Source organism: Selaginella moellendorffii, unplaced genomic scaffold (assembly GCF_000143415.4).
Source record: "Selaginella moellendorffii unplaced genomic scaffold, v1.0 SELMOscaffold_2, whole genome shotgun sequence".
NCBI classification, from domain to species: Eukaryota; Viridiplantae; Streptophyta; class Lycopodiopsida; order Selaginellales; family Selaginellaceae; genus Selaginella; species Selaginella moellendorffii.
The window spans coordinates 1,420,600-1,434,137 of NW_003314263.1; the positions used below are offsets into that span (position 1 = coordinate 1,420,600).

At 45.4% G+C, this 13,538-nt stretch overlaps 4 protein-coding genes across 5 annotated transcripts; 1 reads left to right on the plus strand and 3 right to left on the minus strand.

Annotated features, from left to right (window-relative positions):
• Positions 1 to 1,120: 1,120 nt before the first annotated feature.
• Positions 1,121 to 2,589, minus strand: LOC9660930 (transmembrane protein 45A). The gene is made up of 2 exons (XM_002962829.2): positions 1,532 to 2,589; positions 1,121 to 1,378 (listed from the first exon to the last, which is right to left on the minus strand). The coding sequence occupies exons 1-2, from the start codon at positions 2,460 to 2,462 to the stop codon at positions 1,278 to 1,280; spliced, it is 1,032 nt and encodes a 343-aa protein (XP_002962875.2). The 5' UTR covers positions 2,463 to 2,589; the 3' UTR covers positions 1,121 to 1,277.
• Positions 2,590 to 5,992: 3,403 nt separating this feature from the next.
• LOC9662014 (protein FIZZY-RELATED 2) lies at positions 5,993 to 8,209 on the minus strand. 2 transcript variants are annotated; one of them, XM_002962830.2, is made up of 10 exons: positions 7,517 to 8,209; positions 7,336 to 7,458; positions 7,172 to 7,276; positions 6,942 to 7,121; positions 6,812 to 6,874; positions 6,567 to 6,761; positions 6,416 to 6,517; positions 6,306 to 6,368; positions 6,179 to 6,247; positions 5,993 to 6,124 (listed from the first exon to the last, which is right to left on the minus strand). In XM_002962830.2, exons 1-10 carry the CDS (start codon positions 8,135 to 8,137, stop codon positions 6,071 to 6,073), a joined length of 1,575 nt encoding a protein of 524 aa, XP_002962876.2. In that variant the 5' UTR covers positions 8,138 to 8,209; the 3' UTR covers positions 5,993 to 6,070. The 2 variants fall into 2 exon arrangements, with proteins under 2 accessions (XP_002962876.2, XP_024545322.1); XM_024689554.1 differs by having other exon boundaries at positions 5,993 to 6,127.
• A 97-nt stretch (positions 8,210 to 8,306) lies between these two features.
• Positions 8,307 to 10,122, plus strand: LOC9662015 (dynein assembly factor 1, axonemal). The gene is made up of 11 exons (XM_024689565.1): positions 8,307 to 8,395; positions 8,456 to 8,504; positions 8,555 to 8,621; positions 8,674 to 8,735; positions 8,814 to 8,885; positions 8,942 to 9,040; positions 9,098 to 9,163; positions 9,209 to 9,310; positions 9,362 to 9,439; positions 9,498 to 9,564; positions 9,618 to 10,122. Exons 1-11 carry the CDS (start codon positions 8,340 to 8,342, stop codon positions 10,082 to 10,084), a joined length of 1,185 nt encoding a protein of 394 aa, XP_024545333.1. The 5' UTR covers positions 8,307 to 8,339; the 3' UTR covers positions 10,085 to 10,122.
• A 163-nt stretch (positions 10,123 to 10,285) lies between these two features.
• On the minus strand, positions 10,286 to 12,972 carry LOC9660931 (carotenoid 9,10(9',10')-cleavage dioxygenase 1). The gene is made up of 14 exons (XM_002962831.2): positions 12,642 to 12,972; positions 12,509 to 12,579; positions 12,436 to 12,450; positions 12,254 to 12,365; positions 12,095 to 12,194; positions 11,982 to 12,044; positions 11,811 to 11,921; positions 11,558 to 11,742; positions 11,352 to 11,487; positions 11,189 to 11,291; positions 11,023 to 11,127; positions 10,718 to 10,972; positions 10,548 to 10,659; positions 10,286 to 10,485 (listed from the first exon to the last, which is right to left on the minus strand). The coding sequence occupies exons 1-14, from the start codon at positions 12,897 to 12,899 to the stop codon at positions 10,462 to 10,464; spliced, it is 1,650 nt and encodes a 549-aa protein (XP_002962877.1). The 5' UTR covers positions 12,900 to 12,972; the 3' UTR covers positions 10,286 to 10,461.
• Between the last annotated feature and the right edge of the window lie 566 nt (positions 12,973 to 13,538).

Below are 13,538 nucleotides of genomic sequence, written 5' to 3' on the forward strand. Positions count from 1 at the left end.
CAAATGCCACGGCTCATCTCCCAGAAGATATACAGTCCTTTCACTAGTAAGTTTCTTCTTCCCTGCTCGATCTGGTGAGTTGAACAGAAACCAACGACAATGATCTCGATGTCAAGTTGATCCAGCTGCCTGGGTACCCAGCTTTCAAGACACTCCATTCAATCTTTGGTTTTTTGCGGAGAAAGAGAGAAAGAACCGTCATAGAAATCTCACAGATCGGAAATCCCCCGGTTCCCGCAGTTTCCAGACGCTCTCCAGTGCTAGTGGGACGCGCTCCTGCGATGCATGTCGCGAGCCAAAGAGGCCAAGCTCATCCTCGTCAACTCGTGCCACGAGCTCGAAGAAGAGGCCTACGGTACCGCGCTCGAAATCCACAAGCTCCCAATCCATCTCGCGGGACCACCGGTCGCTTTGTCTCCACTGCAGTGGCAGGACTCCGGCGCTACGTCCGAGTGCTTGGAGTGGCTGGACAGGATCAAGTTACCCCAATCTGTCCTCTTTGCGTCCTTCGGCTCCCTCCTGCCTGCAGCTCCCATCGTCCGAGCTCGAAGAGATCCTTCTCGGGATCGAGGCGAGCGGCAAGAGCTTCCTGCTAGCGTTCCGTACCGATGTTGTTCCGGGCGATCCTTCTCCTTTTCTGCCCGCGTTCCTGGATCGCTACAAGAGCCCAAAGTCAGATCTTGGGAATCGTGAGATGAAAGGAATGATCGTACCTTGGGCTGCTCAGAGAAAAGTCTTACTTCACTCGTCAGTTGGCGGGTGTTTCACTCACTCTGGCTGGAACTCCGCCTTGGAAAGCATCTCAGCTGCAGTTCCAATGATCGGGAAACCAATCATGGGAGACCAACTTGGAATCCGGCGGTTTGCAGTGGATCGCTGGAAGATCGCCTTTGGACATTCCAGAGGACAAGGATAAGAAGTTGCTCAGGGAGGCCGTCGAAGGAGCGGTGCGCGAGCTGTTTGGCAACGAAGAGCTATACGCTAACGCTGCTCGACTCAGCAAATCAGTGAAGAAGGCCCAGGAAAGTGGAACTTCATACAAATGCTTGGCTAGAAAGTAGCCCTAAAAACATTTCTCGTTTTTAAAATCAACGGTCACGACTTCTGCTCTTTTTACCGCTAAATTAAAACCAGAAAAATTAATCATTTTCAATAAGAGTGATATAAATGGGCTTAGATTGTTCTTCGTGTCTCCCGTGTTCTAACAAGATCTCCTGCTGATGGTTTTCCTCAGGTTTGGGGGGCGCTGCGTAGTCCATCGCGCTCTCTCGGTCACCCTACACGTACGTTTGCATGACGTCTGTAGCAAAGGGGCATGCCCAAACAGGTGGCCACGAAGGATGAGAAGATTCTTTTTTTCGTTTTGCATCAGGGCGTTCTGCATCAGGGCATCAGGGCATCAGTATATGTAAAGGATCGATAGCCAACATTATCATCGCCACCTCCACTAGCTTCAGTACTGAGAATGAACAAATTCTCCTCCCTCAAGCGATTCTAGCGCCTAGTTCTCTCGCTCATGGAGTAGCCATACCTTTGTAGCTCCTCCTCCGCGACAAGCTCCGCGGAGCAGGAGTAGCAACCTCCTCGCTCTTGATCTCCAGCTCCTCGATGGTGTGTAACACCCCAGGCCGCGACCCAATGCGCTGGTAGCGCTCCATCGCCACGCCTCCGCCATGGAAACCCACAAGAAACGCATACCCAGCGATGGTCGCCACGAGAATCCCCAGCGCGTGCCATCCGAACACCAGCACCTGGATCGATTTGGCCCGCAGGAGGTCGGCGCTCGCGCACACCGGGAATCCCCCGCCCGGGTGCGCGCCACAGCCGAGCGGCAGGAATCTAGGGTAATTGAGGAGCAAGCCAATGTGGAAGAACCACGAGCCCTTGAGCGCCAGGAGCATGCATCGGACGGTGGAGGCGAGGAAGCTGTACGGATGCGCGATCTCCAGCGCCATGGCCAAAACCAGCCCCGCCAGTACGACTTGCATGAGCATGTGGACAAAGCTCTCCAGTGTGTCGCCCGGGTGATGGCCCAAGTGGAAGACGAAGAGCTCCATCAGGAACCCTAGCGCGAAGATGCCATGGAGCGCGCCATCGGGCAGGGGGAGGCGGCCGGAGATCTCGCTCGCCAGGCCGGTGATCGTGTAGGCCAGGAAGAACATCCCAAATGTGATGTGCTGGAGGCGCTGGAGGTGCGCGGATGGGATGTGGCCGCGGCGGAGGTCGCCGGTGATGTGGGAGATTTGCGTGGCGAGGAAGATGAGCACGGCGAGGAGGAGGATCCAGAGCTCCAGGCATCGCAGCGCGGCTGGGAGCGATGGGATTGGGAGGGGGAACCACGTCCGGCGCTTGAAGGCATTGGGGGATTTGGCGAAGCTTACCAGCGTGTTAGAGAGATGCCACAGGCCCAGCGAGCCAAACAGGAGGCCCTGATCGATGTGCGAGGGCAATCCAATCCCCATTTGGTCGAAAGAACTCGTCAAGGTTTCAAGTGAAAATGTGTTGTTTTATTGCCAATCTTTAGTTTTCCTTAATATAGAATTATCAAAAATTTACTACACATTTTAATTGGATTGTCAACACTTTTCAGCTGAGTCATAATCTGTGGCATATGTGGACAGATCAAAAGATCTATGACAAATTCTAGTTACGTTTTCTTTTGTTTTTTAGCATGATCTAGATCCATCAAAGCTTTATGTTTGTGATTGGATCAAAGCATGGATGCTAGATCTAGATGTTTTTATTGGTATTCAAGTCTGAATCCTGTAATATGTAATTAAACTCTTTTATGAGTTGCGTCATGCCTATTCAGACATGACCACAAACCAAAGGCCATTTTCCTATACATATCCATATATGCAGTTGCATGAAGGATTGCAAGACTCATTTTGTGGATTACACTCGCACAACTCATCCACCTCAAGTTCTTCCAATCCAAGTCCCTCTAGTTCAATTTCCTCTGAGCCAACCTCCCCTAATGGTTGCTCCTATCCATTTTCTCCACCATCTGAAGGAAATTCTTCAATTTTGGTCATCCAGGTCATTTTGAAGCCAACTTTCCAGCACAAGGTGGCAAAAGTGGAAGTATGTTATTTATCAACATCTTTTTCAGTATGTTGAGTAGGTTGAGTGGGCATGTTAACAGAGCTTAACCTGCCTCCAGTCCAAGATCCTTCAAGTCAGCATCGCTCAACCAACTCAGATTGTCTCAGTGAATTGAGTGAAAGCTTTAAAGATGGAGGATAAGTTGCCTCCAGCACAAGACAAAGCTTTTACAGATCGAGAGTTTGTTCAACAGTAGCAGCAGATGCAAGACAAGATCCTCAAGGAGGTGAAGGCCTTACACTTCAGAGATGCTGAGCCATCCCCATTTTGCACTCATTGTAAAGTCCACAGACATAGAAGTGAGAGATGTTGGATTCTCATCCTAAGTAGTGGCCAGCTCATCCACAACAGCAAGCAGCCTCTAGATAACAATGCTATGGTTAAGACTCAAGATAGCTACCAGCAACTTCTACAGCAAAAGAGTCTCGAGGTAAGTCCATCTTCTAGCAAAGGCAAAGGTCCAACTTCATATATTAACACTATGTACACCATTCCAAAATATTTTGAGGCTGGAACCAAAAGTCCAAAATCACTAACTTTTACCCCTAGTACCTCATCTTATCCACTTCAATAGCCCAAGAGTTTGGTGATAGTCCAGTGGAGCTTCTATTGTTGGATAAGACCTCCTTTGCCTTTGATCAAGAAATATTTTGAAATGGATGACTAGCAAGATGGATAAATGCCTAACATAGCTTCTAAACCAACTTTTTCATAGAGACAAAAACAAAGCTTGAGGAGCCTTTAGATGAAGTCCAAGCTTAGCACCATTATTCAAGGATGCCACTACTCCTTTCTATACAGCCTTCTTTGATAGAGCTTGGTGTCCGTGCTTTTAGCAAGCTGGGATTGGTGTTTGGGTTCTCGATCCTTAGGAGAAAAATGTTACTCGTCTTGCAAAGACATCATGATAACTAAGAAGAAGAGAGAGCAACCTGTCCGAAAGGGAACTACTAATATAGATTGAATCAATGCTACTGCAGAGAAAAACTTGGAAATCAGGCTCATGATAATGGGTTGGAGGATCCACCATAACTTCCATATCCTCCATAGTCATTGCAGAAATCTGAGCTTGTGCCTTCCTCATTGAAGTGATTGCTTCATAAGATAAGTTATCTGCCCAAAAATTCTCTTCCTGGGAGACACTAATAAATTTGACCTGATCAAAGTGCCAACAAAGCTCAATAACCTGCTGCTAGAGATCATGTATATGTTGCTTATGAACCTCCCAGAATGTTGGCAAACAACGAGCTGTGAATTCCTGACACACTTTACATGGTAGAATCCTTGGTATTTCGCAAGCTGAAGGCTGATATGATGGCCAAGTATTCTGAATCATTAGCCGGGCAAGGCAAGCTTTGGATCTACTCATGGCATGGGATTACTCACAGCTTCCAGGCATCCCCATGGATGTCATCCACCACGAAATAAAAGTTGGTAGTGTGAGCTAAACCATTCTGTCATAGAATGTGTCGATGCCTTCTGCTGAGTCAAAGGTGCGTTTCAAAACAACATATAGATGAATATGCACATTTTTTTTAATACAAATAGAAATAATTCTGAAATCTATAGAACATGCAAAAAGGTTAGCTATACCAAAATAGAATTTTTTTAGCAACTAATGACATTATAAGCTTATCTAGGTATTATCTGTATAATAATAATAGTAGTAGTAATAATACATATTTTTGGGGTCTTTTGCACGTGGTAACCATCACAATCCACATACAAGGTCGAAGACACTCCAGCACTGGATGGCCCAAGACCACAGGAAAGCTCTAAATGATGAATTTGAGAGGATCTACATAATATAGTTTATTTATATAATGACAATTTAAACAATACAAAGGTAATAATATTTGGATATTCTATAATAAAGTATAAAGAAAATAATATTTTTAATTTTCTATAAAATTAAAATATTTAAAGTGAAGGTTTGCTTAGATATTATAATTTATATCAGTGAAGTCTTAGCTGTATAAATAACAAGAGATAATCCTAGAAATCTTTCACCACAAGTAAGAGATTTAGTTATAGAATCAATAGAATCTGCAATTAATATAATTAGTACTAAGACCCTATGCTGCAATTACAATTACATATATTAATAATGGATTTATAATTTTCTTAACTTCTTTAAATCGTCCACTTCTAGAACGTTATCAATTACTTTGTAATACAGTTCCTGATTACTCTGTTCCAGATATGGGAACGGCATTAAGACCATCATCTACATCAATTCAAAAAGGTTTATCAAAATGATATTGAGATACTATCTTTCGGAATTTTAAAGTATATTTTAGGAAGATTTAGTATTTTTTATGCAGTTGAAGAGAATGAAAATAGCAATGTCTTTTATATTGAAGAGCCAGTAAACTCATTTGGAGATATACATGTATTAGAAGCCTTATGAATTTTCAGTTTTAGCATTTATACTACTTTAGCATTTATATCCACCCATCAAAATTATTCTTTACATATGCAATTAAATTGTAATCTTGTATTTTATAAAATAAATACCATGATTTAGGATAAAAAAAAGTTCTAAAATAACAAATTATTTCTTAAGAATGCAAGTGGATGGCAATCTAGTGGTTTATGATAAATTCTATAACATCTTATGGTCATACAATATTTACAATAAAGGCCTTTAGAATCCAACCTCATTATGTGTGGAAGATATTGGGCAACTTTTTTTTATAATATAGAAAAAAGAATATTTGGAGCGTTCCGTAAATTCTATTAAAAAAGAGGAAAAGTATTACCAAATACTTTGTTACTTACAATATAACAAGCTTTGGAAGAGTATTTGGAGCGTTGGAAGATGAATATATCTAGGAATATACCTGAAAGCATATCCATACTAACCCCTAGCATTTTATAGATAGTGTGATAAATAAAACGTCTTTTTCTTGAAGAAATACATACAATACTTACACTACCAAAATTTTGGCAATAAAAACACCAGCTACCGTATGTGAGTTCGTCCCAAGGACCAAATTCCTGTATTTCGAACAGCGCTCTGCTGCAACAAGAACTCTCAATCAGCCGTTTCAATCAAGATCAATTGATGTACCTGAGACTTTGGACAAGGAAAAACATTCCAAAACCGTAATGTCTCGTCCCCCGCTCCGGTGACAATTGTCTACGAAGGTGAAGGAAGAAACACAGTCAGCTTGAAAAAATTCGCTGCAGCCGCGTACCTGGCCATCGGGAGAAATAGCAAGATATAGAACTCTGTAGGAGTGTCCCGTGAGAGTAGAAAGCTGGAGCAAAGAACACATTAAAAAGTCACAGAAGAACACCAACTTACTTTTGACATGGCCGGGTATCTCCACACTATAATCTGATTCTGCGAATACCCGTGGGTGCTAACAAGTTCATTTACATTTTTTGACCATACCAAGTTGCAAACCTGTGAAAAGAAGAGCACTAGAAACGAGAAAACAAATAACAAATCATACCTGACTACCAGTGTCAACACAGCTTAAATGTGTACTCGTCCCCGTGTTCCAAAATCTTATACATCTATCCGCGGTACCGCCACCAGAAGCAAGCAAGCCATGCTGATGCGGCGACCAAGCAATGGCTTTTACTGCAGCGGTGTGCTCGCTAAACTTGAGAACTGGTTGAGTAGATAGTTGATTCCAAACAAAAAGCTGGAAAAACAAGAAGAGAGTAAAACAATACAATCACATGGGATCCAAACCTGATTATCATTACCACCAGACGCAAGCTCACGGTCATCATAAGACCACTTGAGACCGCAAACCTGGGCAACACAGGAACCATTGAGAGAAATCATAGCAAGCATGTTTTAGAAGAAAGATCTGTCACACCTCAGACTTATGCCCAACAAGCCTGTTGACAAAATCCTCCGGGGCTCGTATATCTCGTTGCAATATGTTCCTATCACGACTGCCAGACGAGAGGACGTTTGAGCTCCAAGCCAAGGTTCCGACTCTTGTTCGGTGACCTCCCATCGTCCTGACCCTTTTGCACCGTGTCGCGTCCCAAATCTGGAAAGAAAACAGAACTTAAAAAAGACAAGATAGCATTCAAGCCATACCTGAACTTCACCGAGGTTCGTTCCTACTGCTAGATACGTTCCGCGTTGCGTCCATCCAACCGAGCAAACACCATCGTTGGGACTTAAGTCACAAAGCTTCGTAACCTGTACAAGAAAGAAAACAAAGCTTCAAGATAGGAGTGGGAGAAAGCCTGAAACTTTACCTTGCTAGTGCATGCGCTCCAGAGATAGACGCACGGTCCAAGTCCCACAGCTAAAACATTGAGCGACGACCAATCCACCAAGTTTAAGTAAAAGTCGTCTTGAAGAGCAGGCGCGTCCAGCACCTGGAAAGAGGAAAAATCCAAGCATCAAACCAAGCGAACTCCCCCAAAAAGCTCCCACCTTGTAAGGAGACCTGGCGATCTTCCGCGGAGCCTTTCGCGGGCTAGTGACCGTTCCAGCAAGAGCAACATCCAGGCCAACCGGCGAGAGAGAAAATGGTGACTCGGGTGACGCGCAAGCTCCAGCACCGCCACGGTGCTCGTTCTTAAATCTGAACAGGTTCCTGGTCGGGCTCATCGGAGTTCTCGCAGAGTCCCTGGATGATCCCCCCAAGAGCTTCTCGGGCGTGTTTGGCACCATAGGCCCCCCGGGATCGCTGCCAAAGAGCTCCGTCCGGAGTAGCATCGAGTAAGCAGCGGCGCTGTCCTCTCTAGTCTCGCTGCCGTGAGAGACATTACTCACGTTGGAAGAGGGCGACTTATCGAGCAGCGCAAAGCCTGTGAGGTTGGAGCTCGACCTGCTGGGGATGAAGCGATCACTATATGTGATTCTATTCACCTTGGGACTGGACGCCACCGCCGCGGCGCTCTCCACCTTGCCCGCATTGAAGCCGGAGCTGGAGAAGACGAGGGATCGCCTCGCCGCGATCTTGGCCCTGGGTGACTCCGCCTCCAATCCCTTGATTTCCTCGGAGAAATCCTCGCAATCTTCCATCTCCGAGTCCATACGGATCCTCTTCATGTAGATCCCGGCGGTCTCACCTCCGCTGTGGGCGCGCCCGCGGCGCCAGCTCCTCCCTTACTCTTCGCTCGCCCTAACCCTACGGGGGCGAAGAACGCTAGTGACGTGGCTTTCGCGCTATAATTTTGACGTGGCGGAGAAAGAATATTCTCCAAATATCACATTTTAGGGTTCCTGGGCCAAAAGGGGGGAAAAGCAAGAAATGAGCTTTGATATGAGCCCGGCGGGCTTGAAGAAGCTGTGTCGGGAGAAGCGGCTGTAAGATCTTCGATCGCAAGGATTCTTCTCATGGATTCCCTCTTTGTGTGTGGAATCTAGGTATGCGAGTCTTCCAGAGCTTAACGAGGTTCTTCATCTCCATCACAGGGTAATGAGGCATTTTCCACTGCTTGTACAGCTTTCACGTCTTTGTTCCAGGGCATAGTCGAGATTAAAGGCCTCGAAGAGTACACTGGATTAAAAACTCTCCACCTCGAGTCGAATGGTATCTATCTTCTTTCTTTCTTCTCTTTTATTCTGAGAGGATTTCTTTGCAGCAATACTGAAGATCAAAGGTCTGGATTGCCTCATGAATCTTCGCTGCCTCTATTTAAACCAGGTAGAGCGTTATAATTTTCGCAGTTCTAGTAAGAAACCACCTCACGATAGAACGCTAGAGAATTTTTTTTTTTTGTAGAACTTGCTCGAAGATGTGGAAGGACTTGATAAACTCCCCCGCTTGGAAGCACTCGATCTGGCAGATAATCAGGCACGCAAGGATTCTTTTTCTTCGTTTGCTTTGTGAGTTTAATCACTGCTTTGCAGATCAAGTGCTTGAAAGGACTCTCTTGCTGCCAGTGCTTGCGTCAACTTAATCTTTCCGGAAACATGCTTTGCCTGGAGGAGGACGTCGCGCATCTCACAGTAAAGACCACACAAACCACTCGAAAACATAATCTCGCTCGTCCTTTCTTTCGCTAGAAATGCAAGAGCTTGCAGTCACTCGACATCTCCAGGAACAAACTTGACAACGAAGAGTCTCTCCAGGTGAAAGAAAATACAAGCTTGTCTTTTCTAATCACTCGGTTTCAGATAATTCAATCGCTTCGTCTCACCCTCTTGAAAATGTCTGGAAATCCGATTGTATCAACGATACCATATTACCGGAAGCTTTGCCTCGTCCAAATGCCCACGGTATACTTTTCCTTCACACTAGAGAGCGAGATTTCGATTTTAAGTTCGCAGCTTACGTACCTGGATGAATCTCCTGTCTCTGAGCACGAGCGTCGCTTGGCAAGAGCATGGGCAGAAGGTGGAAACGAGGTAAGATCCATGGTGCTGATCAAAATCTACGAACGAAAAACCATTTTGTGCTGATCAGGAGGAGACATCAATGCGGGAAACTATACGCAAGGAAGAAGCCCATCAGAGAGAGATCCATCGTCAAGGTACTGCCACCGTTTTGGAAGGATGGATGGTTCTTTAGCCATCTCTAGAGCAGCATTCGAAGCCATGATCGAGGAAGCGACGGCCGAGCTGGCCGAGAACGAGCGAAAGCAAAGAGAAGCGGCAGAAAGAGCTCAAGAGGAGCGAGCCGAGGCAGCGGCAAGAGAAGAGCAGTGCCGAGCCGAGATTGCTGCGAGAGAGGAAGCAAAGAGGAGACAAGAGATCCAAGAGCAGCGGAGAGCCGAGCTAGCAGCGAGGGAGGAGAAGAGAGCCGCCGAGCTTGTAGCGGTGGAGGAGGAGCTAGCCGCGGAGCTTGCTGCGCGCGAGAAGAACTTGTCCGAGGAATGGATTATAGAGCGGCTCGAGTGCGCTGACAAGGAGAGGAAGTTTAAGAAGGAGCTCCAGGAGCGCGTTTTGGAGCGAGTGGCCCAAGACAAGAACGTCGCAAGGCCTATGCTCTGGGGAACCAAAGGTTACAAGAGTCTCTGGGAAATAGCAACTAATATAGACGACTCTACTTAACAATTTTTTCTAAACAATGGTTGAAGAAAATTTTCGTCCTCTGGGAAGTGTGTGTCATCTTTTAAATTTTGGAAGCGTTGCGAAGTTTCTCTTTGCAAAAGGAGCTCAGATTTCTTCCTCTTAGTTCTTGGTAATCTTATTAGTGTTTTTCTTGCAAAATCTTGGGAAATGCATCCTTCATGAGACGTTTATACAAGATCCTGATTGAGTGTCTTTCGTATTCCAGGGACTGGTTTGGAACTCAAACCAATGTCTTTTCGATCTCTCTACAAAACATAAGTTGTTTACAATTTATATAATAATAATTCAGAATCCACCATCGCGTTTGCCAAGTATATGTATTTTTTTGTGATCAATTATAAGTTTCTCAACAATATTCATGCTTGGTTCTCTAGCTGGTCCTAAACTCGGGAAATAAAAAAGGAATTAGGACGAGAAAACCAATGAGGAAACTCAATCTCACCTCATTCACAAAAATCGAATGGAAACCATAAGGAATCCTTACAGGGATCGAGACCACAGCAACTGGATCGGCTGCCATTGTCTTGGCATCAATCACGACTGCCTCCGATTTTCTGGAAGAAAAAAAAACATGAAAAAGCTTGAGCACACGAAGATGAACTCTCATCTTACCCCGCCCCTTCGTCGTAAACAAAAGAGATGACGTAGCCATCGTCTTCATCCGCGTCCTTGTCCGAGCTCTTTGGAACAAACACCGCCTCGGAGCCAAACCGGCGACCTCCATACATGAACTCCCCGACCACATTGCTCCCAACGGGATTACCACCATCCCTGGAGAGCTCGGGATCCTTGTGGAGATCAAACTTCGCCACTCCTTTGATCCTCACTTGATCGTGGAAAACGGCAGCATACACGTAACGTTGCTTCCTGTGAAAGTACGAGATTTATGGATGCAAACTCTCAAGAGAGCCTATAACCTTCCTATGTAGTTTTCGTTGATGCGAGGAAACTCCACCGCTGGTCCCTTTGACAGTGGACGCTGCAAAGCAGCACCGCTCTTCATGTTGAACCGAAATTCGTAGCTGTGTCCAAGGATTTTGTGAGGAAAAGAGAAGTAGAGACTTGAAAAAGAAAAGAACTTACAGCTCGAGAACATGATCGTTAGTGTCTTTCATGAGCTCCATGTCGAACTTTGGCATGCGGCAAGCAACGAGAACTACTTCGTCCCCGTCTTCCCACGCATTTGCTGCTTAGAATCAACAGGTCCAATGTTAGAACATTTAGAGAAAACTGTGAGAATTCTAACCTGTGTGGAAAATATAACAACTTGGAAGATGAAACCAGCGCATCTGGCTGTCGCTGAGAGCATAGCGAGGCAGCACTCCAAAGCGGGACTTCTTCGTGCTGTCAAACGAGATTATCATTTTTCCTTCACCCATGTTCTGTAAACCAGAATAAATATATAAATAAATACGAAAGATGAGAGACTGTTTGTGTGTGTGATTGTCCCACCTTTGGTTTAAAAGTCATTGGAAGATCCATGAAAACTGCGTAGTTCTCCGTGATTGCGAAGTCGTGCATCATCACGGGGTCGGGGATGTTGATGCTTACCGGATCATGCAAAGTTCCATCTTTCGAAATGACGCGATAGATTACGTATGGTGTTTGCTGTTGGTAACAGAAGAAAAACATCTCGCCTGAAGAAAAGTAAAAAAGAAGAAGAAAAGCTTGACTTTAGCTCATATTTTAGAATGAAAGAACTAACCTGTCACAGGGTCAACTTTGGGATGAGCAGTAACAGCGTGAGACAATCTTTTGTCATAGTCAAGCACGCCAATTGTCTCAAGGTTCCCATCTTCGAGCATTCGAATAGCATCTGACAAAAACAAAAATAATGTTTCCTACAAAGATAAAAACAAAGAGGAAACGAGCTTACATGGTTTGTCAGCCTCTAATAGTGCTAAAAGTTTCTTGTTGTGATACACCATGGCTGTATTGGCTGCGGAGAACACGATTAAATGAAATTAAAAAAAAAAGTCTTCGTTTTACCAGTTCCCATGCCATACTCTGCGTCCACAACACCGAGAGCAACTCGCAGCCGAAAAACATTCGCTAAGAAAATCCCAAGTATTCCTTTCAAGTCTCCCACCTTCAAAGGGATTTCAGCTTCAACAAAACCAAGAACCAAGGAAGAAAAACCATACACACCTTCAGGAAAGTTGGAGTGCCATAGAATTCCTCTTGTTTTAACTTGGAGGTCTTCACGTAGCGAGAGACATAGTTTGCTTTCCCGTCCTTGATTCGCAGACCATGCAGCATTCTGGTTGAAACAAAGAACAAAGATACGTGTAAGCCAACGCATGATAGAACTAAGAGGAAAACGTAAATACCCATCTCCGTCGAACCTACAAGTAAGATGGGGATAAAATGGAGAAGAAAAAACGAAAAAAAAAACATTCATACCAGTGGTAGCCTGCTGTAGGCTCGAATCTCGGATTTGGTCCAGTGCGCACGAATTCTCCATTCAAGCATTCCTGTAAAGAAAAGAACGAAAAAATCAAGACAATGCGAAGACAAATCCATTAACAAAGCTTACCGGGAGAGCGCCAGTTACTGGCAAGTCCGCCAATGGCCCAGACTCTCCAACCGGCGCGAAGTTCTCTTGAAGAAACAGGTTGGATTTGCTGGAAGCGCCGCTAAACAACTGGACGAGCAAAGCCTCGATCCCATCGCAAAGCTTGGCAGCAATCCTGGCTCCTATGCCCGGCGTTCTTGGCTGGACGATCCGGACGCCAAGGGGCAAGCTGCCCAGGAACTTATCTTGGCTCTCCTTGCGCAGCCTCTCGGTTCCCATCCCTCCCAAATTTTTTCTTTCCTGCCGCAAAGAACCACGGCCTTCCAACTAGTTAGTGGCCGTCCATTTGGACGCTTGTAGATTCGAAGCCAGTGACTGTGGCTGTGGAATCACCGCGTGGCCGGATTTGCCACCGTTGGATGAGTAGCGCAAACACTCCCGCCAAAATAAGTTTTAAAAACGTAACATCAACAACAAGAGATGAGAACGGGGACGACAGCACTTGGATTTTTCTATTGCTGATGAGGTCTTGGTGTACATTGCACTTAATCGAAAATATCCTAAGCTTCGACCTTGCTACTTTGGTCCTTTTCGAGATTTTTCCGAAATTCAATGACTCGGGTTCGATTCACCTTGGGACTGGATGCCATCGCAGCAGCACTCCCCGCATTGAAGCCGGAGATCGCGATCGCGATGACTGGGCCTCCAATACCTTGACTTTCTCGAAGAAATCCTCGCAATCTTCAGATCCGGGCCCAGCCCGCCAGTTCGCCCTGACCTACGGCGCGAAAGAAAGCCAAATATCACATTTTAGGGGCGTGGTTGAAGAAGCTGTGTCAAGAGAAGCGGCTGTAAGTTCTTCGATCCGACCAAGGAGCAATACATTTCTCAGTGGAATTTTCTCTTTGTGTTTGTGGA